Genomic DNA, 24191 nt, shown 5'->3' with positions numbered 1-24191 from the left:
TTGCTGCATGTTTTGCTTTTCGGTTTTTCTGGAGCCATGAAAAGAGGGAAATGCAGAGGGGAGATTTGTTGTTGTGTGCCTTCCAGTCATTTCTTATGGTGGTGCTAAAGCAGGGTTTTCTTGTCAAGATTTGTTCAGAAAGATTCTGCCTTTGGCTTTCTCTGATGCTGAGAGAGTGGGAATTGCCAAAGCTCAACCAGTGGGTTTCCAGAGCTGAATGGGTACCTGAGCCCTGGTCTCCAGCATCATAGTCATAGTCTAGTCCTCAAGCCACTATCGGCCCGTACAGACAGGCCAAAATAAAGCTTCTTCGGGTCACTTTGGAGATATGCTGTTTAAATGATGCATGCGTCCTAAGAGTCCAGAAGCCGTGTCAAAGCCATGCTCCAGTCCTAAGGACTGGAACGTGGCTTTGGCGCAGCTTCCAGACTCTTAGGACACATGCATCATTTAAACAGCATACCTCCAATGTGGCCTGAAGCAGCTTTATTTTGGCTTTTCTGTATGGGGCCTCCAGCACTCTGGCTGAGGGGGAGTGCCATGGCATAATTTGATTGCTGGGACTCTTGCTCTATGAAAAAGTATATTCTTATATGAATATGGAAATTAAAGATCTGTATTGAAGGATGATACTGTTTCATTAAAAGAAATATGATAAAGAGAGCATATAAGATTAAGAAATAAATTTGGGAGATAAGGTGTTAACTTCCTTTATCTTATTTCTCTTGAGTAATGTAATTAGAGATTTGATATTACATAATGTGGAGATGAATTAAAAAGTGTAAAGTTAGCAGCTAGAAGAATATGCAGATTAAACAATTATTGACAATAGGAAAGGAATAAAAAGAAAGACTCAGATGCTAGGAAGCTTGTGTTATATTATATGTATTTTAGAGTAGTGTTTGTTTTGACATACAGGGTCTAGTAGTTATAAGTTTTATGTTTAATAGTGTTATTGTTATATTTATGTTTGTTTTTGTTGAAATATGTGATTTTGTGTGTAGAAAAGCAATAATAAAAATTATATATATTAAATTTATATATATAATATATAATAAAGAAAAAGTATATTCCTATATTAGCAACTCATTAATTTTTCCAGCAATTGGGTTGGAGACATCCTGATGTGGAATGAGTTGTGGGGTAGCTTATATTTAATCTGACACAGGTTGTCTATTTGGAATTTGTAAATAGTTTTCATATAAAATTAGGTTGAGAGATAGTGAAGGCCCAGAAAAGGGGGGAATGGAGCACATATGTTAGGGTGCTGAAAAGTTCTTGATCCAGCAAATACATGCTATTCTGAATATTCACCCCAAAGTTCAACTTGCTTGGCACATCATTTCTCAAGTTTCTTTAGCTCTTAAAAAAACTGGCCTTAATGATCTGGGGTGGAAAAACACCAAAAATTAGAGCTATGATCCTGTACATTGGCAGTTTACAATACAAAAGAACACTCTTTCAAGCTACAGTGACAAAATTATGCTCAGAGTTTTGGAAGTGCATCAGACTGAAAACTTCAGAACCTCATTACAGTATATTTTTTCTTTCTTTCTGAGCCCTTATTTTAATGGAAAAAATAGAATACAGTGGACCCTTGTTATACGCTGGGGTTTGGTTCCAAGATCCACCATGTATAACAAAATCTGTGTATGCTCAAGTCCCATTAAATATAATGACATAGCAAAATGGTGTCCCTAATAATAAATGGAAAATCAAGGTAAATTTATACTTTTTTGGAACATTTTCAAACCGTGTATGCTTAAATCCGTGTATAAAAAATCCGTGTATAAGAAGGGCCGACTGTAATGGATTATGGAATGTTTTCTTCTAGAATATTGAATACAGTGTTTAAGACAAAGGATTCTTATTTATCCCCCTCTCCCCATTATTTTTGAAAATTATGTTTTTAGGCTTGCAGTTGTTGATGAATTTCCAGGAACAAAAGGCAAAATTGAAGCCAAGGGACACAAATTTGATTTTGGTCCCTGTCACATTATTTTCTGAATAAATTGTACTTTTAAAGTACCAAACCTAATGATTCTGTCTCAAATAAAGTTATATATAACACATTTTATGTTCCTAAAATAACAGTGACTTTCAACCTGTAAATGCTGCTATTATTGTATTACATGTTTGTCAATATTTCTGAGCCCCCCCCCCTTACTCCCCTCTCCCCTGGTTTCAAAATTTCTAATATTTCTAGATAGGCTTATATAGTGATCAATTTTGTCTATAGCTGGCTAGTAGGAATCTTGAACTTTGTGAGGTATTTCTCAAAGCAGAGCCTCCATATTTGAGCAAGGGTTACTTTAAGGAAAAGGATGGACAGCTGCTGAATCAAATCTCTTCCTAAATGTCTTTCTGGTAAACCTCTTCACTATTGCTGCTACTACACTTCCACTCTCCTTAACTTGGTGGCTAAGAACTCTGCTGTGACACCTCCTTGGAACTTGCAACTCCAGTGCTGTTGATTGATGATAGTTTTTTTTTAACCTGTATTAAAACCTGTTAAGCCTCCAGCTTGAAAAGCCTTTTGTTGCCTTTTAACTTTCAGATGGAGGTTTGAATCCCCATTCAGCCATGAAAATCCACTGGGGAGGTCATATTCTCTCAGCATCAGAAGATGGCAAAGCCAAATCCCCTTTTGATCAAATCTTGCCAAGAAAACCCCATGATAGGTTCACCTTATGGTCACCGTAATTCAAAAACAACTTCAGGGCATACAGCAACAACTTTCATATGATGAGCCATGCCAATCTCCTGTGGACTATTGGTGTATATCCTAGTGAAAAGACTAACTAACATTTTTTTTTATCCCTGTAGACATATTCTGGACTCTTCTGTGTAGTTATAAATCCTTACAAGAATCTCCCAATTTATTCTGAGAATATTATCGAAATGTACAGGGGAAAGAAGCGACATGAGATGCCTCCACACATTTACGCAATATCTGAATCTGCATATAGATGCATGTTACAAGGTAAGAGGCTTATTTATTTTCCACAGTTCACTGCTTGGTATTTTAAATTTCTGTGTTTGTGTATTAGAATGAAACTAGAGGAATATAGTTCAAGTTCTATCCTTAAAGTATGTGTTTTTGATCCAGATTTCCTAGTTGGCAAGTTCTATTTGATTAAGAAATGAGAGAATGTGCATGTGTATCTCCTTTTTCCAATTCAAGCTCATTCCAGGAAGAAATATCACATTGTAGACAGCTCTTAAATATGCCACTACCACTTTTCTCGAATAGGAGAGTGAACTAATTCATTGTAAAACAGCACATGATGTAGCTGCCATAAAACTTAAAATTTGTGTAATACTTGGAAGTATTTTGATTACTTCACATGTGTTGTTCAGGTCTAAGTGTAGTTGTTGAGCTACAGTTCCAACATTCTTCACAATTAGCTATGTTTGCTAGTGCAATGGGAGGTGCATTCTAGCATAATCTGGGGGGCTTTACAATTCCCATGCATGTTAATAAAGTCAGTATTGTCTCACATTGTGTAGGTAGACATAGGTCTCATACAGACAGGCCAAAATAAAGCTGCTTCGAGTCACTTTGCAAGTATGCTGTTTAAATGATACATGTGTCCTAAGAGTCCAGAAGCCGCACCAAAGCCACGCTCCAGTCCTAAGGACTTGAATGCAGCTTTGGTGCAGCTTCCAGACTCTTAGGACACATGCATCATTGAGACACCATACCTCCAAAGTGACCTGAAGCAGCTTTATTTTGGCCTGTCTGTATAGGGCCATAGGGACAGAGACTGAGAGATGTTTGTCTAATGCTCTCTAATGTGTTAATGTAAGCAGAATTCTAAGAGCGGCTTTCTCATTTTCAACCATTATGCTGCACAAGTTATTATAGGGTATAGTCATAATCATGTGAGCTGATAAATTGCATTCTGCCAAGATTTTGTGTAATAGAAAGTGCAATGAATAATGCTCAGCATTTCTTCAAGTATGATGTTATCTTGTCCCGCTTTTGCTGGGGTTAGGCTTTGCTCTCCAGCTTCTTCACATGCTTTCTTTTGAGAGGATTATTGACTTAGTTCAGGGTAAAATTCTAGCATGAGCTTTGCAATAGTAGCTGTATAAACTAATTGTAGTTTTGATTAAAGGTAGTTTTTTGGCCTGTTTTAGGCTGCATAGTTTGTCATTTTTCATTATTTGTTTGGTTAAGCTGTAGAGATCATGAGGGCAGGAGTGTAGAATAAAATGAATATAGGAGTGAGTATGGTTAGTAGATTATACAGTATTTCGGAGGAAACAACCTCTGCGTGTTCCTTTCCTAAGAAAACCCTATGAAATTCATGGGGTCACCACATTACTTGAATGCTTGTGAGCACACACACACACAGCTTGTTTCTGAGTAGCTGAATGTTCAAGGCTGGTCCCTGTACTCTCTCCCACACAAAATTTAAAACCCATATCACACAAAGAAGGAGATGTGTTTGAAAATAAAGAGCAAAAATCACATTTAAATGGTTAATGTATTTTCTTTTTATACTGCATTTTGTGCATACTTTTTATTCTCCTTGAATGTTTTGAAATTGTTGTTACTGAAATAAGTGTTATTCTTGATCTTGAAGAGTCCAGAACTGCATTGTGTTTTAGACGACATCTGTTCAAGCATGAAGTAAACATTTCTGACCCCTCCCTCTGAAGTATTGTTATGAGACTTCTAGGGCCAGTTACTGCCCTTAGGGAAAGTTGAATTATGGAGTACATTTGCTATGTAATAAAGACACTGTGCCTTGTAGAGCACTGTGTTGCAGAATTCAGCACTTCCAAAGAGAAGTTCACTATCAACACTAAATTGTATCAGTCATTGCCAGCTGATGATTCCAGGCTGCCTCCATCTGCTGCTGGTTTGTAGTGCAGGTGCAGCAGCAGTCACTGTTCTGTAGGTGCTATCTCCCAGTCATATCCAGCTTTCACAAGTGGATTTTGAAGACAGAAGGTTTGAGAAATTCTGGTTTGGAGTATAGTGCTCATAATGCTAAAGTCAAGGGTTGATCCCTGTGTAGGCTAAGAGGTTTTTAAGCCTTTGGTTCTCTTCCTCCTGCCTCTCCTGTTCACTGCTTCAGAATAGAATCATTTACTCCTGTGCTGTCTAATACTCGTAAGTCTTGAAATACTGCCTTAAGTACAATGTCCTCCTGCTGAATTTAGACAAACAGACAACGAGTATTGTAAAGCTTTGACCAGCAACACTTTGCTTATATTATATCAGAATTTTTTGGTGTCCCACCCAGAAAATATAGGAAGAAGGCTGACCACCCCCTCAAAAACCTTTCCAGATCCTTTTGCTCTGTAGTATTGGTTCACTGTCTCATACTTGCAGAATGGTAGTTCAGATGCATGATTGCTTCATGTGGTTAATTCCATCTGTCTGTTCCTCTGCTCCACTGACCGTAGCAGCCATCTAGTTTCAAGGTAGTGGTGAACCTGAAATAGCATATAATACCATACCATATAGCCTAAATAGTTTGCATTTTCCTGGAATTATAGAAAATTTTTAATTTGTTTTTAGGTTAGTGTCCATTTGTACATCAGCCAAACTTAGACTTTTTTCCTATCTTTTCACTCTTCTTCAAGGTCTCTGTGACTCACACAGATGGATTATTTGCACCTGTGCAGTGCATGTTTTGGAAACTTTTAGAGCAATATAATATGTGTTTTGGTGGTAACCTCGCCCACTCCCCTGCACACCTGATTATCAGGGCTTTCTTCCTGCCTGCCTGCCATTTTTTATCACTACATGAAGTGTTGCTATAAACAGGCTTGTCTATCACTGTTTCACTTGATGAACTTCTAGTCTAAATATATTATTTGCTACTATCATTAAAAACTGGTGGAGGCACAAGCAGTCTCCAGAATTGCCTTGCTTACAGTGTTTTAATTGTGAGGAGATAACTTTTTTGGAGATGTGGGGATAGTGCTCCGGGGATCTTTGTCATCTGCTTTTCTGTTGGAGTCAGTGTTATAGCTAGAGTGATAGCTGGATGGTGAAACATAGTGGCAGAGGACAGTCCTGTTGTCAAGGCTGATTACTCATCCTCTGCTGTGAAAGGTGAGAACTTGTGAAAAAAGCCTCTACAGCTACTGAGCATTAAGTTTAATCTTTCCCATGATAGTTTCATTCTTGCCCAGGAATCATCATTTCTTTACCCACATGTGATGATGTATATACAAAAAAGCATTTGGAATGCCATTTTGGAGGGTCTCCAGTTTGAAAAACAACAACAAACCCTTCCCCATAATAAATGCTTGGGTTGTCCTGCTGTTGAACTGAAGTGTAAACTCCCCAACCAAACTTGGCAGTTGCATTGCCCGTACAATGTGTACTTAAGATTGCAATATTCTTTTTCTGGATACAATCAAATCCGTTTTTAAAAATGATATTATATTAAAAGGAGAAATATATATTTGATCTGGATGTCACAAGGAACTATAAGGTGCAACAAGAAATTGCTTCCATTGAAATTACCTTAGACCAAAAAAAAAAAAAAAAAAAAGCACCTGCTGGTCAAAGAAGTTCCAATATAAAATTCCTGTTAAGAGGAAGGAGACATCAGAGCATCTAACAAGTGGTAAATGTTTCTAATGTAGTGATACAATTTTGTTGCCCTTTACCATAGACGACTACATGGCTGAAAGTTTAGAGAATAATGAGTTTAATGTTATGGTAGAGAATAGCAACTCCTGCAGTCTTTTATCTCAGGTGGGCAGAATGGATCTTGTGGACTGAGGCCCCTGGCAGTCACCGAAAGTTCTCAAACACATGAAAACATGCAGAAACATCCCACCCCACAATTCACATTACTCCACGTTACTTCCAAATACCTGTTTTCCTCTGTTGTCCCTCTCAAAATGGTGTCAGGAAGTGACAGTGTCACTTTTGATTGCCTTTTTGAGATGGACCATAGTAGGAAAACAGATACTTGGGCTAATTGTAGGTGTTGTGCATAGGAGCTTTGGGTGATTTGCCCTCTGCCTCTCCTGAAGTTACTCACCCCAGCTCTGCACTATGGTTTTGTATAGTACAGAACATGGCCATGGCCATGAATGTTATGGATACATGATTAGCTCTTTTTCATCCTAGCATTAGAGATCTTTTTTAATACTGAGAGAGAGAGAGGGTAAAAGTTAGACCCCAGCTCATTTTGAAATAAAACTAAATGATATTTTATACCTGAACCATGGCAGCTGCACACCTGCATAATGGAACCATGCTGTGGAGATGAACTTGTGGCAAACTCAGTGTGTTCCCTAGTCATGTTTTAAACAAACCAGAACAAAAGTCAGGGGTCACATGCACATTAACTAATGGACCAGGCTTCTGTTATGATTGAAGCTGATAAAGTTGAAGTCAGAAACATCTGGAGGGTACCAAAGTTGTAAAGGCTGCATTAGTGAAATTTAGTGCATGAAAATTAATGCATGAAGTTTATGTTAATGTTATAATGTTGGAGTCCTTGAGTTTTGGCCGTTCTCAAAGGGAAATAAGAAGAACATTTTGAACAATAGGTTTTAAGTAAATATTGTTTATCTGTGACTTCATTGCCAAGAGAAGGAAGAATTATAGAATGAAATCCTTGGCAGCTGTTGTGCATTATGACTTGGAATTATTTAACCACAGTTGTTTTTCTGCGATATCAAAGAAGGAGCATTGAAAAGCAATGCTTCCTCTGTATGCTTGTGGTAATTACTGGACACTCGTGCATAACTAAGGCAGGCTGTTTTCTGTGTAACAAAGCCCTTTGAAGAGGCATAAGCAAAGTTGATAACCTCAGCTAACTTGTGAATAATATTGTGGATTTGTGCTGATCTACCATCTTACAGTTTTAAAGGTGACTAAGATACAAGGTGCATTATCATATATTTGCTTCTTGATCTTGACAGCTACATTTATATCTGTTCTACTGTTTTGGAAGTCAGTCAAAATGCCTTCTCTGCTGAGGAGTTGAGGATTGACATGATGTCTGGGTTTGACAATTTAATAATAATAAATAATAAATAAAATTTTTATTTATATCCCGCCCTTCTAAAAATCAGGGCGGCTTACAACATGGGTTAAAATACAATCAAAACACATCAAGACAAAAGTTAAAATACAAAACAGTAATTATACAGAAAAAAAAAACCAACAAAAGCCCCATAGCCCATCCTCTTGGCCACGGAAGAGGAGGGAGGCCCATAGGATTTTATTCGGGGAATGCCTGTTGGTGGTTTCCTGGGTGGTTAAAAAATATTTGGGGAAAGAGGAATAACAGTAATGAAATAAAGAGTACAAATGTAACGAAGTAACATGTGCCTGAACTAACAGCTGTTTAATACCATTTAGTTCAAGTCATATCTGTTCAAACCCTTTGTTCAATAAAGTTCATATTTTGTTTTATCTCAAGGCTTGTCAGCTATATATATTATATCCATGCTGCTATATTATATAATACTGTGAACCTGCCACATAAGAAAGGGGGTTCATTACATAAATTGGTGGCATTGGGGTGGGATTAGAAAACCCCATAGGACTGCCATAAGGTGAAGGAGTGTTGTTGTTACACTCAGACTATATCAATAGATAAGGTTTTTTCCCGTTATTTCCTTAAACACTGTGATTAGAAATAAACTGGGAAGCTCTGGTAAAAGCACTCTCTGGAATCTAAACCAGGGGTAGGCAACCTTTTTGAGCCGGGGGCCGGGTTGCTGTCCCTCAGGTGACTGGGGGGGCCGAAGCCGGGGGTGGAGCTTCAACCCTCCAGGGCGGGGCCACGTGCCAGGGGTGGAGCTTCCACCCTCTGGGGCAGGGCCGCGTGCCGGGGGGTGGAGCTTCCACCCTCCGGGGGCCAGGCCTCCCCATCTTTGCTGGCCCCTGACGGGGCCCCAGGCCCTGTCAGAGACCGGCAAAAAAGCTGGTGGGGGCCGCCAGTGCTGGAGGGCCCCCTGGAGGGCCCCAGAGACGGCAGCGGGCCTCCCAGAGGCCCCCTGCTGCCCTCGGAGCCCTCCTGGAGGGCCCCAGAGACGGCAGCGGGCCCCCCAGAGGCCCCCTGCCGCCCTCGGAGCCCTCCTGGAGGGCCCCAGAGACGGCAGCGGGCCTCCTAGAGGCCCGCCGCCGCGGCCACCCATCGCGGCTTTTCACCCCTCTGGGTGCTGCCATTTTGGGCGGCAAAATGGCGGCACCCATAGCGGCCTCTGGGGCCTAGAGCGGCGAAAAGCCGTGACGGGCGGCGGCGGCGGCGGCAACAGAAGCCAGGGGCCAGGCGGCCGGCCTCCGCGGGCCGCATCTGGCCTGCGGGCCGGAGGTTGCCGACCCCTGATCTAAACCATCAGTTACAGGACTACACATTTCTCATCTTTTCTCTTCTCTGTTTACTTTTTTTCTTTAACTAAATGTCCCTGGGTAAAAAAATTAATCACAGTCAGACTCTTTGAGCCATCCTTTCCTGAACCTAATAACAGAAACTTGAGGAACAGGCTGATTTGGGAGATCTGAATCATTTCAAATTAGCTCACTTCAATTCTGCGTTTGGATGTTATGTGAAACAAATGCTCTTTAACAGTAACACTTTTTATCAGCAAAATGATTATTAAAGATAAGGGGTGCTGACAAGGTCTCCTTTCAGAATAAATTTCTGTGATGTGTGTTATAGTAGTGATCCAGCAAATAAAGTTTAGAGTTATGAGGTTAAAAGTTGTAACAATGCAGCATGTTACAAGATTAAAAATTTGCCATATGTTAGAGCAGTGCTTCTCAAAGTGGGCAGTACCACCTGCTAGTAAAGTGTGTGAAAAGTTCCAGGGGGGCAGTGAGGAATAAGGGGGCAGTAGGGAATGTTAGCGGGGCATCAGAACTAAGTGAGGTAGCACCCTGACCCCTTCCTCTTCCTTCCCAAATGGGAGGAGAAGTGACAGGAAAAAGGGAAGGGAAGGCAGGCTGAGCCTCCCTCTCAAAGACCTCACCATCCCTCTCATTTGCAGCAGAGCTCAGGGGCACCCCAGCCAAGCCCATCACATCACTGCTAGCTCTCCTCCCTCAAAATATCCAAGTCTGTTTTTCTTGTTGCCAGATCTTGTAGTGAAGCCACAGTTTCATTTTCGCTCCCCCTTTAATGTCTTCTTAATGCTTTTTAATTGGGTGACTGTGATGGGGTGGAAATTTTTGTTTCATGTACCCGATTCCTTTTACAATTGGGGAAACTGGTGTATGTGTATGTTTCCTGTTAAAAATCACAACATGGACTTACCTTCATGGTCTACACGAAGACTTATTTCCGTGATAGTGAACCTATGGCACATGTTCCACACATGGCATGCAAAGCCATTTTTCAGGACCACGCGGAGGGTGGGGAAGAGGAAGAACAGGTTCATGCTTGTTCCTCCTCTTCTCAGTTCCCCCAGGCCTTCAGCTGCCTCCAGGAGGGTGGGGGGGAGGAGGAGGAACAGGAGGAGGCAAGCGCGCCTGTTTCTCCTCTTCCCAGACCTTCAGCTGTCTCCGGAGAGGCAGCTGAAGGCCCAGGATAGCTGGGGGAGGGGAGAAGTCTCACCCTAGAAGCCCCACACCCAGAAAGCAGAAGATCCCCCCCCCCCAGAGGGCAGAAGTCCCATCCTGGAAATCTAATCTGTCCATCTGTCCCCCTCCCCCCAGCACTGGGTCCCTAAAAGGTTCACCATCATTGACTTATCTGATAGATTTCAGGATTTTTTTTAATTTTATTTTAACAAAGTCAATATGTATTTTATTGCTTTCTAAACTTCATATGCAGTAGACTGAGGCTTTGGTGCAGTTGCTTGGAAAGAAACAGATGGAAATTTACTGAATGTGGGGATCTAAGACTACTTCTTAGTGCTTTCCAGCCTGATATGAAAGAACTAATAACCCTACAGCAAGCACTTCCACCCCATTAAAACTACATATTAGGACAATGGTTTACAGATGTGACATAAATTTGTTTTTCAAATTGACAAAAGCAAAGGTAGGTTTAATTGTGAAATACATATATTTGTCTAATTTTTTTTAATGCTAGACTGGTTGTTTTAAATTTGCAATAGAACGGCAGGCCACAAGAAATAGGTATGGGGCCCCAAAAAAGTCTGGGGCCCATAGAGAATGCACTTCAATTTTTACATTTGTTACAGTGGTAATTAAGGGGCTGTGCAGACAGCCCCTAAAGGGGCAGCCTGCAGCTGCCCCTTTTACAGCCAGATTGGGGCCACGGCAACCGCATGCCGCAGCCCCAATCTGGCCTTTGCAGGGTGAAAAAAGGAGCCACAAAAAGTGGTTCCTTTTTGCGCCCTGCAAAGAGCACAGTAGCTGCAATGCCATGGCTTCACAGCACCCCTTTGGCGCTGTGTTGTGCACACACAGTGCCAGAGGAGCAGTGTGGTGTGGTGGTGGCGTCATGCCGACATGGGGATGGAGCCAAGGAGAGAAAAGTGTGAAAATTGTAATCTTGAAGAAGAAATTAGAGAGGTTGTGAGTAGCTGTTCCAGAGGCCATGGTTTAACTTTGGAGAGTACTGTATAGATTCCAGTGTCTTCCTATGGCTTTTTGCCCTCATTTTTCTTGTTCTGATTTGTTCATCCATAATTTACTAGTTTAAACACATTTATTTATTTATTGCACATACTTGGTTTTTATTAGCAGCATTTAAAACATTTTGAAAAATGGGGGTGGGAAATCATTACACTCTTCAAGAAACCTATCTCCAGTTCTAGAGCATCTTTAACTTCAGAAGATAATCACTGTGGTGGTTATGCATTTGTCTTGAATGATAAAGGGAAAATGTCAATTTTAACTTGTTCTCTTTTTTATAGATCGAGAGGACCAATCCATTCTTTGCACGTAAGTAAATATATCTTGTTGGCTAGCTTTCTTTTGTAATAGTATGATGATGACTGGCTGTTAATTTGTCAGATAATTTTAGATACTGTTTCAAAAAAGAGTTGAGATACATTTAGTACTAAATTATGTACCGTATGATTCCCTATATCTGCGGGACCGGTACCTGCAGTTTCACATATCCATGATCCCTGGCTGCCACCACTGGCCTCACCTTTTTTTCCTCATGCAAGGGAAGAAGGGAAGCAGCAGCACCATCTGCCTCCTTCTTTCCTTCCTGTCCCCTGTGTGCCCCTCTCCATCCTTGCCCACCGGGCAAGAGAACCAGGGGCTTTTCCCTTGCTGCCATCCCTCAGTTAGTGCTGTAGCCAGCTAACCTGGCTTTTGCCAGTAGCTTTTGCCTTGACCTCCTCTGGTTCATGTATTAAAAGTATAGTTTCTTCAGAAAAATACTTATTTTTTGTTAAGGTCTTCGGTTCTAAGAACCATCTGGTTTTGTCAGTTATATGGAACAAGCAAAAAATAAATAAATACGGAAGACATCATCATCATTTTCAACAGAAAAGTACTTTTTCTCCTTTTGTTTTCTATACAGTGCACCTGTGTCATATGCGGTTCTGCTATACGCAGCTTTCAGCTTATGCTGAAAGCCCTCAATGGAAGAGGCAGTGGTGCACCAGCCTGCACTGCGTGTGCCACATCACGTGCACAAGCCCCATTGTTTCCAATGAGGCTCGAGCATACACGGTATTTCTTGGATACCCCCCTTCTCCCACGCTGTTTCCAATTTTTGGAATCTTCCCATGAATTTGTGGACTACCACCTCTCTAGACTATTTTAAAGTCGAAATTAAAGAAGTGTTCCAACTTTCATTTTGATTTTTGTCCATATTATTCGTATTAATTTATAATTTTATAGAATTGTTTTAGCCTGATTATAGTAATATTTTATTAATTTTATAATCTTGTTTGTGGTTTTAGATTGTGTGCCATTGGCAGGCTTTTGTTTTTATTTTGGATTGTTTTTCTCCTTTGTAAAGTGCTATATAAAGCCTATGTTGTTATATAAATAAACGTAATAATAATAATAATGATAATAATGATTGCTTGACTGGAGGGGGGAAGTCTGGAACGGATTCCCCGTATAGGGCAAGGGCACACTGTAATATCAGGAAGCCATAAAGCATTCATTCCCATAAAAAGTGAAAAAGGAAACCAAGACCATGAATTGCAATGTTCTGATATACTACAGTGGGCCCTTGATACCCACTAGGGTTTGGTTCCAGGACCCTCTCTGGATACCAAAATCTGTAAATGCTGAATTCCCATTAAATACAGTGATGTAGTAGAATGGTGTGCCTGACATGTAATGGCAAAATCAAGGTTTTATTTTTGCAATTTACATAAATATGGAATAATTTCAAGCTGTGGATGGTCAGGCCTAACCTGGAATACTGTGCCCAGTTGTGAGCACTACAATTCAAAAAGGATGTTGACAAATTGGAGCAAATCCAAAGGAGGGTGACCAAAATGGCAAGGGGCCTGGGAGCCATGCCTTATGAGGAAAGACTTAGGGAGCTGGATATGTTCAGCCTGTAGAAGAGACGGTAAAGAGGTGATACGATAACCCTGTTGAAGTATTTGAAAGGATGTCATATTGAGGATGGAGCAGGCTTGTTTTCTGCTGGTCCAGAGAATAGGACCCAGAGCAGTGGATTCATACTACAGGAAAAGAAATTCCATCTCAACATTAGGAGGAACTGCCTGACAGTAAGAGCCGTTGGACAGTGGAACACACTTGCTCGGAATGTGGCAAAGTCTCCTCTTTGGAGGTCTTTAAACAGAGGCTATCTGTCGGGGCTGCTTTGATTGTGAATTCTTGCATGGTAGAGGCCCTTATGGTCTCTTCCCACTCTATGATTCTATGAATCCATGGATATGGAGGGGCAACTGTATATAGTATTACATAGTCTGCTACCTAGTATTTAGAATAATTTTGGAGGAGTATATTTATGATCAGAGCCAGTGTGGTATATTGGTTTGAGCTTTGGACTATGACTCCAGAAACAAGGGTTCAAATCTTTACTCAACTGTGGAAATCCACTTGGGCAGGTCACACCTTCTCAGCTTTGATGGAGGACAATGACAAACCCCATCTGAACACATGTTGCCAAGAAAACCTTGTGATAGGTTTGCTTTGAGGTCACCATAAGTTGGAAATGGTTTGAAGGGACGCAACAGTGACATATGCAATGACCTTGTTTTAAACACTTTATTCATCATTCTAAATGAAAATATAGTCACCCCTTCTTTCTCACAGACTGGAGATCCAAGGTCTTGAATATTCACAGAGGAGCGACCTTTGTTAATTTCAGTGGAGCATCCTTCTGCAGCGGGCGCAGGCACAGGCCCCTTTCAAGCCTATTGGGCTTGAATATCATCAGTGCATGTCTGTTTTTGCGGGAAGGGGGGGTCTTGAACAAATCCCCCATGAAAACAGAGGGCCGACTATATTCCATAATCTATTTTTTTCCTGTTTTTTGTGTTCAAATTTTTTTTGGAAAAATGGAGGCCACCACATTTTTTTGGTTTTTGTGAATTCTCAGATACGTACCTTAGACTACTGTAGCTATCAACAGAATGGGTTGCTTTAGGGAAATCAAACCTGCACCACAATGATTGTTTACCTGCAGGAGAGGCTGGCTGGAATCCGATAGGAGATTTATAGAAACAGAAGCACCACAGTTGTTTTGCTATGCAGTGCATAGGTCCAACTTGCCCAATCCTCACTTGCTGGGCAGCAGCAGCAGCAGCACTCCACAGGAGTCTGTTCCCCTGTTGTTAGGAAAGCTGGTGACTGATATTCCTATCCCATCCAATGAGTTTTCATATATACGCATGTACAAGTTGACCTCATGGATAAGTCGAGGTAAGATTTGGAGACTAAAATTGTGAATTTTAATATGACCTATGTATAAGTCAAGGATAAAACTTAAAAAAACTCTACTCACACTCACTCCCTTCCTATCTGTTTGCAAGCTCATTGACCGGCAGCATTTTGGTAAACGCCATCCCATGCACACACACACCCCTTCTCTTTTTGCAAGCTCATTGACCAGCAGCACCTTGTTAAAGAAACCCCATCCCCGTGCAGACACACATAAAGACACAAACTCTCCCTTCCCTTCCCCCTTTCCCCCTTCCCTTTCATGCTGTGCAGTGATTAAATGCCTGTATTGCAGCCACTCACTCACAAACCACAAGGTTGTGAGTTCAATACGAGCTAGAGGCTCAGGGTTGACTCAGCCCTGCATCCTTCCAAGGTTGCTAAAATGAGTATCCAGCTTGTTGGAGGCAGTTGGCTTACACATTGTAAGCCACTTAGGAAATGCTTAAGTGTACTGATAAAGCGGTACAGAAATGTACTTGCTATATTACTATTCCCTTCCCTTCTCTCTTTGCAAGCTAATCATCCAGTAGCAGTTTGTTAAAGAAACCCCATCCCCATGTGGACACTCTCACCCTCTTCCTCCCTGCTTCAGCATTTTTTTCCAGAAAGTAGGGTGTTTTTAGGAAATTTTTGAGCAGTGTTGCCATATTGACCCCTTTATAAGTCGAAACTGCATTTTGGAGGAAATTTTCGGGCATAAATTCTTCGACTTATAGACGAGTATATATGCTATGTTTAGTATGACAGGAAGAAGCAGGACTCCTGTTGCCATTCCCCCTTGTGCTGGAGATTGCTCTTGTGAGAGGAGTGGTTGGTTTGGAATGTCAGTCAGGTGATTCCTGAGTGACAGGGGAGCAGACCCTTATCCATAACAGCAGCAGCTTCCTGGTAAGTGGGATATGGGGGGATTTCACAGTCCTTATGCAGCTCCTAATTTAGGGGCTATGTGGGAATTCAGAATACATAGAGGCACCGCCACACAGGATTATGGCTGCTTATTTCTTTACAGTACTCATATACTCCTTGATAGAATAAAATCTAAGTAATTTATAGTAAAACTCATTACTAAGGTAGGCTTATAGGCTTGGTGGGAAGTTAAGCAAGCATACAATGTGCTGGAAGTTGTATAAGCAGTGTTAAACTTCTTCACTTGAAGCTTATACCACTGGCCCTGTGGTAGGAATGATGTTCTAGTGAATTTTAATTTGAGAAATCTAATTCTAAAAATTTAAAATTCATATCAAATATCATATTGTACAGCAATACAACAGTAAGCATGAACATATGAACTTAGCACTACAGCTTCTTTCCCAATTCTAATTTAAATTATGTGTATTCTTACAGAGGTGAATCGGGTGCCGGGAAAACAGAGAACACCAAGAAAGTCATTCAGTATCTTGCACATGTTGCTTCCTCACACAAAGGCAGAAAGGACCACAATATTCCTGTGAGTTTTAATTATCATTTCATAGTTAATTATTTGGATTTTCTTAAAAGAATAATTAAGATTATTATTCTGTTAAGAGGTTGGTTTCTGAGCTTTTGTTCCATTAGAACTGTATTTTTAAATATATTCCATTTAATGTTGGAAAACAAGCATAGATCCTCATTTCTCTGTAGAATCCCTCCTGCACCCAAGATGGAAGCAGGGGAAATGCTGGAATCTTTATGTGTAGTATGATTGGCGTTCTAAGATTCCTGCCTCTGCATATGTCTAGGAACATCCTAGGAGGCCAATTAACAATAGGGCTGGTTGGTTTCCAAAGTGTGAGGGTGGAACTAGGATTGCTGGGTCCATTCATGGGATATGTAAGGAAGCTTGGCTTCTGCTGTTGTGAACTGTCCTGTTAGCCTCATTGTTTAGACAGGAAAGTGCTCTCCATGAACTGAGGAATTTATGGGGGAAATATGATTGGATTAGTCACTTTATTTATTTGCAGTTAATAGCTAAAAATAGTGCATAATGTTTGATATCAATATTATAGACATGCTGTGTGGGCTTTCTAGTAGGTTGAATTCCTACATTGTACAATAGGAGGCTGGTATTACATATTCCTGAATGATAATTTTCATTACAAGTCAAGTCCTCTCCCTGTACTCTTGGTGTTAAGTCTATTAATGCTCTTACTTTCCAGACATATTAGAGATAGAAACAAATTTCAAGTAATCTTGTGCCAGATGTTTCATCCTGTTACTTCAGTATTATGGTAGACAGATTGTGACATGTAACTGCCAGTTAAAAATAAATTTATTAAACATTCGTCCTCTACTGCTTTTTCAGCATAAATACTGTGAACCTAAAGTGTAGGGCCTGAAACAGATGTGCTAAAAAGGAGCGGCTTGTAGCCACTTTGGGAGTGCTGTGTTCATAGGATGCATGACCCCAGAGCAGCTGGAAGCTTCTTCGAGGCTGCCAAAGATGACCTGAAGCCACTGGAGAAAGGAGCGGAGGAAAACCACTCCTGCCGGTGACTAGCTTTGGGACCATGGCTGTAGCCCACTTTGAGAGTGGGCCATGCAGTTGCAATGGTCCCCAGCTGATCACTGGCGAAGTGACTGGAAGCTGCTCCTTTATGCCTGTCTGCTTTGCCCCTATCTTCAGGATTCGTTTGTACTCTTATACATGGCAAAACTTTGATTAAAAGAGACTGTGCATGAATCTCAGAGACTGTTATTTGAGTTCTATGAAGCAAAATACACTGCAGTATGAGATACAGATAATTCAGAACCAGTCCATTACTCAGTTATAGTTTAGTCTTATATCAAATGGCATGTTTGAGTATACTCCTTTGATTTGTTGTTATTTGGATGAATCAATGGCTGGAAATTTTCTGAATTTGGAACATTGTTATAGTTGGAGACAACCTCACACTTACAATGCCTTACAATTCACAGCCTTACAACGGGTTGCTTGGCTTTCATTTACTAGGCTTCCTGATTTGTGAATATATGATTTCTCTGTGTATGTATGCATGAGTAGACAGGTTATACCTATTGTACATATACACATGCATTCATACACTTAGATGTGGTTGTTGTAATGGATACACCTTCTCCAGATGTATTCTGTTAATCTTAATGCCACCTTAAATAGGACATCATTAAAAAAAACCTTATTAAATAACGTGGCTGCTGTAGTTATAAGGATATAAGAGTTGGTAATTCCAAATGAAAATTCTGAAACTTCATAAAATAAGCATGCATTTGTATAACTTGACTTTGCTATGGAAAAGGACATAGATTTTGTGCAATCTGGTCCTGCTAACCCATCGGCTTTTGCAGCTTCTAATTTGGGAGCACAGTTAACAAGAATGAAGCCTTATTCTTTAAATTACATATTAGTTTTAGTTTTACAACACTAAAATATACCTGGCATTGTCCTGTCATATTTAGGGGTTTGTTGGTTATAGTCTCTATTTAAGTTATTCAGTGTGTGCAAGTGATGTTAAATGAAAAACTGTCCCACCATAGCTGCAGCATCAAATATCACAATTCATAGCATTATTAACAAAGAAAATGCTGACTATTGGACTCCTACATTTTTTTTATGACATAGCATACATTTATCAATTGTCATTGTAAGACATTGTAAACTAAGTTCTTGAAGCATTTTCTGAGTTGGAAATTTCTTTGAAATAGAAATCACATAAAGAGATTGAAACAAGTATTGTATACTCAAATATGTTTGCATATTGTGGCTCCTGAATGCCCATCAGAGCAGTTGCAGCCTGGCACAATTATTCACATAGAACAGAGCTGTGACTTCTAGTAATCTGGGACATTAATATTTTATTCTGACAGGATTGTTTGACAGAGCCTGTTCAAAATATTTAAGGCTTCAGAGAGTATTCTTTCTTTACAGTGTAATCAGTCCAAATCTTTTCCAGAGAGGCAGTACTAGACCTATTAATAACGTTATTGAGACAGCGGTAAGGAATATTTTCAGATCTTCCAACCTGTCTTGGGACAAAGAGGTTAATTTTGTGTCTGTTAAAAATTTAGCTCTTGTCAGGAACAGAGTGAAATCTTACAGATTGTGGAGGGGGAAGGGATGGGAAGGTCAGACTTGCTAACATGTTAATTTGTTTGTTTGCAACAAACAGCCCGAATCACCTAAACCAGTGAAGCACCAGGCAAGTGTCTTTTTTATGTTTCCACACTATATAGGCTTAATCTTGCTCTCTTATTTTATATTTTAGGAGACTACCTGTCATCACCCACCTTAAGTATACAACTAATTTCTGGTATAGGCATGTGGCTAACAGTAAATGTCATTACTGCATATGTACAGAAACACAAAAAAAGTTGTTTTTGCAAATATAGCACTGCAGTATAACTGATAAAACAGTGAACCATGATGTTTTCAAATTCACTGGACATTATTATTCATTGTTTTACTGCCTTTATGGAGGGAGTGGAAGTGGAGTGTAAGAATGTTTAATGTTTTGCTGTGGAAAGTAAACCCAAGGCCAAAATAAAATTGGGGCAATATGTCTATAAGGCCACTCTTCTAGGCTTAGGGTGGTGAAGGGGGCGATTGATACATGAATTCCAGAGCAGAACTGTCTTGAGTCACCTCCCTACCTTCAAATTTTTGGCAGACTTGATTAAACAAATCAGACCTATTGTTTTGTATATAATTTCATGAAATGATGCTATGCAATACAAATGTTGAAACTGAATATGGGGGGAAAGCCTATTAACATGGAGGAATTTTGCACTTACGTACTCCTTTAAAATATGCACTGTAGATATAGCCTAAGTATGGCTGAAGGTGGGATAAGTAACTAATCCAGTGAGTTGTTTGATGTAACATGAGCTCAAACTTTGTAGCTTTACTGACAGGAAAGCATTAATACTGTTTGTTCTTCTTCGTGGTCTCTGTGAAGCACACAAATGTGTTATTCTGCACCTGCGCAGCATTTCTAGATCCTACTGGAATCGCTAGGGAAGACTTTTTGGTGGTAGCTCTGCCCACCCTCTATATAGGCAGGACGTCTTCCCGCCCTTTCTCAGTTCCTTTTGTCCGCTGCATGAGCAGCTTAGGAACCTTGCTCAGGAATCGCTCCTTCCTTAGCTTTCACTTTTGTCTACTGCGTTTGCTCTGACTTCGTTTTGCCTTGATGACTCTGGATTGTGATTTCGACTTGGTTTTGAACTCTGACTAACGGTAACAACTCGGACTCCTTGACCTTTCTCTCTCTTCGTCTTTTGGCTTTGTTGAAAGATGTCTGCACACTCTTTTAAGAAGTGCTCCAATTGTGGGACCAACATCCTGGCACTCGATGGACACTCTTTGTGCCTCCTCTGCCTGGGCGAGGGCCACGTCCCAGCGTCCTGCCCTCATTGCATGGCCTTCACTCCACAGGCCAGAAAGAACAGGGAGATGTGCTTGAGATCCATGCTGTATGTGCAAATTTTGAGGCCTCTCTCTTCCTCTAGAGCCTCTGCCAATGCCGCCGCCACCACTAAGGACAAGCTCTCATCTCTGGCTTCTGAGGTCCCTGCCAAGGCTACTGCTGCCAAGGGCACTATCCCTTTGTCTCCTCCAAGGGCCTCTGCCAAAGCTACTGCAGCCGAGGGCAAATCCCCTAGATTACGACACATCCTCTGTCATTGCTGAACCCCCTAGATGGGATGTCATCTTTGATGAAGCTACGGGCTCTTACTTCCTGCCTCTTGATCCACCTGAAGTGCGTGGTGGCAGGTTCGTCTCAACCTTCCAACTGGTTGAACCACTTTGCCTCCACCAAGGTCAACTGCTGGATCTGTTCTTCGATTGCGCCTTTCCTCCCTCTCCCGAGCAGAACTGTCCCGTCCCATGCAGTTGACTTCTGCTGTCTCTTTGCAAGTCTGCCCTTCGCTCCTGGTACCGATAGCCTCTCAGGCACCCTCAGCCGGGACCAGGACCAGGTGACTCTCTGCTGAATCCGTGGACCGCTCTGCCTCAGATTATACTCAACCTCTCAAGCCACGTTCCTTGGCGCTCCTTGAGACTCCCTATTTTTTGGATGACATCTTCTCATTTTCCAAGCAGATGATCCGGATGGGCAAAGCTTTGAACATTGAGGTCCTCCATGCAGACTCTCAAGCCCTCAACCCTATTGATGAAAGGGTCCGCGACAAGCTTCCAACTCTGACCTCTATTGCATTCCTGCCTTCCATGTGCAGAATTGCAAAGAGGTTTTGGCCCACTCTGTCGATGGCCCAGCCATCCACCATAAAATTAAACAATCTCTATCGTATTTCACCCTTGGAAGAGATCTGGCTTTTTGAACACCCTTGCCCTAACTTGGCAATCGTGGAAGCCTCCCAGGTCCGCTCGGCCCCATAGATGACTCTGATCCCGAATGACAAAGAGGGTCGCAAGCTTGACTCCATGGCACCGAAGTCCTATGCTTCTGCAGTCTTGGATCTCAAAATTCAGAACTACTCTGCATGTATGGCTGCCTACCAGCAGCAGTTTTGGGAAAAAAGCTCTTCCCTCTTTATGAAGACCTCCCTGAGGACAAGAGACGGACTGCCATGGCCATCCATGCGGAGGCCCATGTCTTGACCTCACACCAGGTTTCAGCGGGCTGACACTCTGCTGACTTTGCCTCCCAACAGCTTTCGAGCTCCTTGGCCCTCCAACGCCATGCCTGGCTCAGGTCTTTGGATCTCACGCCTCAAGCCAAACAGGCTATTGAAGAGCTTCCCTTCAACGCTACGGGACTCTTTAATAAGGAGACTGATGAAAAATTGGATTTCAAAAACAAAATGAAGAATACAGCCCGTAAATAAGGTATGCCTTCTTCCTCCACTTCTCGTTCTCCTTTCTCTCAACGTCGTTCGGGATGGCAAAGACCCTCCTAACCTCCCTCCCCCAGCAGGGTAGATCCAACCAGTCCTCAGACTACCAACAACAACGCTTCCCTTCCCAACAACAAGCGAAGCGTCCACAAAAGCAAAAGTTCAAGCAGCCCTTCCACAAGAAGGAAAACTCAAAGCAAGGCAAACGCCGCTTCTGAAGTTCTCCAGCGCACTCCGTCCCATCAACCCCCTTCAGGGATCACTTGACCCACTTCCACCACGCTTGGGCCTCCATAGCATCTGACTCGTGGGTGCTCTCAATTGTCTGTAGGGGTTATACCCTGGAGTTGCAATCCCCCCCCCGCCAAGGAGTACCATCCTCACCACCCTCCCCTCAGACACCCTTCTTGACGAAGTGCACTCTCTGTTGCAAAAAGGGGCCACTGAGCCCGTCCCAGACCCGACACTGTCTATTTTCCAGATATTTCATTGTCTCCAAGGCTTCAGGTGGCCTCCGTCCCATCTTGGACTTGCATTTTTTGAACTCTCTCATGGCCTACAAGCATTTCCGTATGGTAACCTTGGCTTCCATCTTGCCTCTTCTACAGGAGTCAGACAGGTTTGCCACCTTGGACCTTCGGGATGCTTATTTCCACATCAGCATCCAAGAAGACCACCAGGATTTCCTTGCCTTCTCTGTCGGCCCCGACTGCTTTCGGTACTGAGTGCTGCCCTTCGGACTCTCCTCCACACCGAGGGTTTTCACAAAGTGCATGGCGGTCGTAGCTGCATACCTCCGCCAACAAAACATCATCGTCTTCCCTTACTTGGACGATTGGTTGTTTGTGGCCCCGTCCAGATGGATGCTCCTCTCCCATCTTGACTCGGCACTCTCCCTCCTTCAGCACTTGGAACTCATGATCAACAAAGAGAAGTCCACCCTATGCCCAGACCAGCGGGTGTGCTTCATAGGAGCCACCTTGAACTCAAAGACCTGCAGAGCATACCTCCCTCACGACAGGTTCCTCAATCTCAGGTCTGCAATCCGTCGTTGCCTTCTCTCCTGGCGCATCACTGCCCGAACAGCTCAGGTTGCCCTTGGCCATATGGCGTCCACCACATGCCCTGGGCCTGTCTCCACATGCGTCCTTTCCAGTCCTGGCTCCTCTGTGTTCAACTGGGCCTTTGACGACCCATGGAAGTGGCTCACAGTGCCACGGCCTGTCGCCCGCGCCCTCTGCTGGTGGCTCAATGCACATAATGTTTTGGTGGGCATCTCCTTCCTCCCGCCACAACCTCAGTCTTCACTGACCACCGATGCCTCAAACACGTGCTGGGGAGTCCATTTCAACGACCTCTCTGTCCACGGCAGATGGTCCCTAAAAGAGTGCCAATTGCACATCAACGCGCTCGAGATGCTAACAGTTCAAAAGTCACTCAAAGCCTTCGAACCCTCCCTGCTGAACCAGGTCGTCGTCCTCCTCACAGACATCATGACTGTGATGTATTACATCATCAAGCAAGGCGGTACCAGGTCGGCCACCCTTATCGGCCTCACCCTTCAAATCTGGAACTGGTGCATCCGAAGGCGGATCATCTTGCAAGCCATAGATCTCCCCGGAGAGGAGAACGAACTGGCAGACAAATTGAGCAGAGCTCCAGACTCTTGTCACGAGTGGCAGCTGAATCCTCAAGTTGCCCTTTGCCTGTATTCTCTGTGGGGAACCCCAGATATTGACCTTTTTGCCTCGCATCTTAACGCTCAGTGCAACCACTTCTGTTCCAGGATCCCTTCACCTCTGTCCCGAGGGGATGCCTTCCTCTTCCAGTAGTCCGGAAAAATGTTCTACCTCTCTCCCCCATTTCTTCTCATCACTAGAGTGGTAGCCAAGCTACGAACGGACAGATCAAATGTGATCCTGATGACCCCATGGTGGCCAAGATAGGTGTGGCTTGCCCCACTTCTCCACCTCTCCCAGAACCGCTTCCGGCCTCTGCCTCTCTGTCCCGACCTTCTCATCTTCCACAATGGTTGGGTTCACCACCTGACGTGGACACTTGACGGAAAGTGGCATGGAGGATCCTGCCCTGACCAAACTCTTGATACTGGTCCGGGATATCATTTTGGCTTCCCAAAAGCCTTCCACTCAGCGCTCCTATGCCTTCAAGTGGGAAATTTTTTTGGCATTTCTGTCCTCAGTGGGACTCACCTCTTCGGAGGTCACTGTCTCTGTTGTTCTGGACCTCCTCCATCACCTCTCAGCATCTGGACTCTTCATTTCGTCCTTGAAATGCTACCTTGTGGCCATCTGTGCACACTTTCAATTATCTGTCTGCCCATCTTTCTTTACTGACCTACTTGTGAAGAAATTTTTCAAAGACCACCGGCAATGATCCCTAACCCGACTTGGGATCTCCAGCTCATCTTAGCAGCACTCGCTACCTCACCCTTTGAACCTCTGGCTTCCTGTGACTTCAGGCTCCTCAACTGGAAGACAGCCTTCTTGGTAGCTATCACCTAGGCATGTCGTGCCAGTAAACTCTGTGCCCTCCGTACGGATTCTCCATACCTGAATTTTTTTAAGGACAAATTCGTCCTCCGTCC

The 24191-nt window shown here is 42.5% G+C and overlaps 1 protein-coding gene across 4 annotated transcripts in view; it reads left to right on the top strand.

Annotated features, from left to right (window-relative positions):
- The window catches only part of LOC149322059 (myosin-10), a 123138-nt gene that overhangs the window by 16903 nt on the left and 82044 nt on the right, over positions 1-24191 (top strand). For 3 of the 4 annotated variants that reach the window (XM_089533985.1, XM_089533965.1, XM_089533974.1), the window contains exons 3-6: positions 2827-2983; positions 11821-11848; positions 16139-16241; positions 18898-18927. In XM_089533985.1, the coding sequence (XP_089390111.1) occupies positions 2827-2983; positions 11821-11848; positions 16139-16241; positions 18898-18927 (318 nt within the window). The remainder of the gene's footprint in view (positions 1-2826; positions 2984-11820; positions 11849-16138; positions 16242-18897; positions 18928-24191) is intronic. The other variant, XM_089533993.1, reaches the window with a different exon arrangement.

This window comes from Sceloporus occidentalis, unplaced genomic scaffold (assembly GCF_023333645.1).
Source record: "Sceloporus occidentalis isolate IW3139 unplaced genomic scaffold, rSceOcc1.0.p SCAF_1, whole genome shotgun sequence".
In the NCBI taxonomy this organism is placed as follows: domain Eukaryota; kingdom Metazoa; phylum Chordata; class Lepidosauria; order Squamata; family Phrynosomatidae; genus Sceloporus; species Sceloporus occidentalis.
The sequence above is the reverse complement of the archived record's forward strand: the minus strand, read 5'-3'. Positions and strand labels throughout refer to the sequence as shown.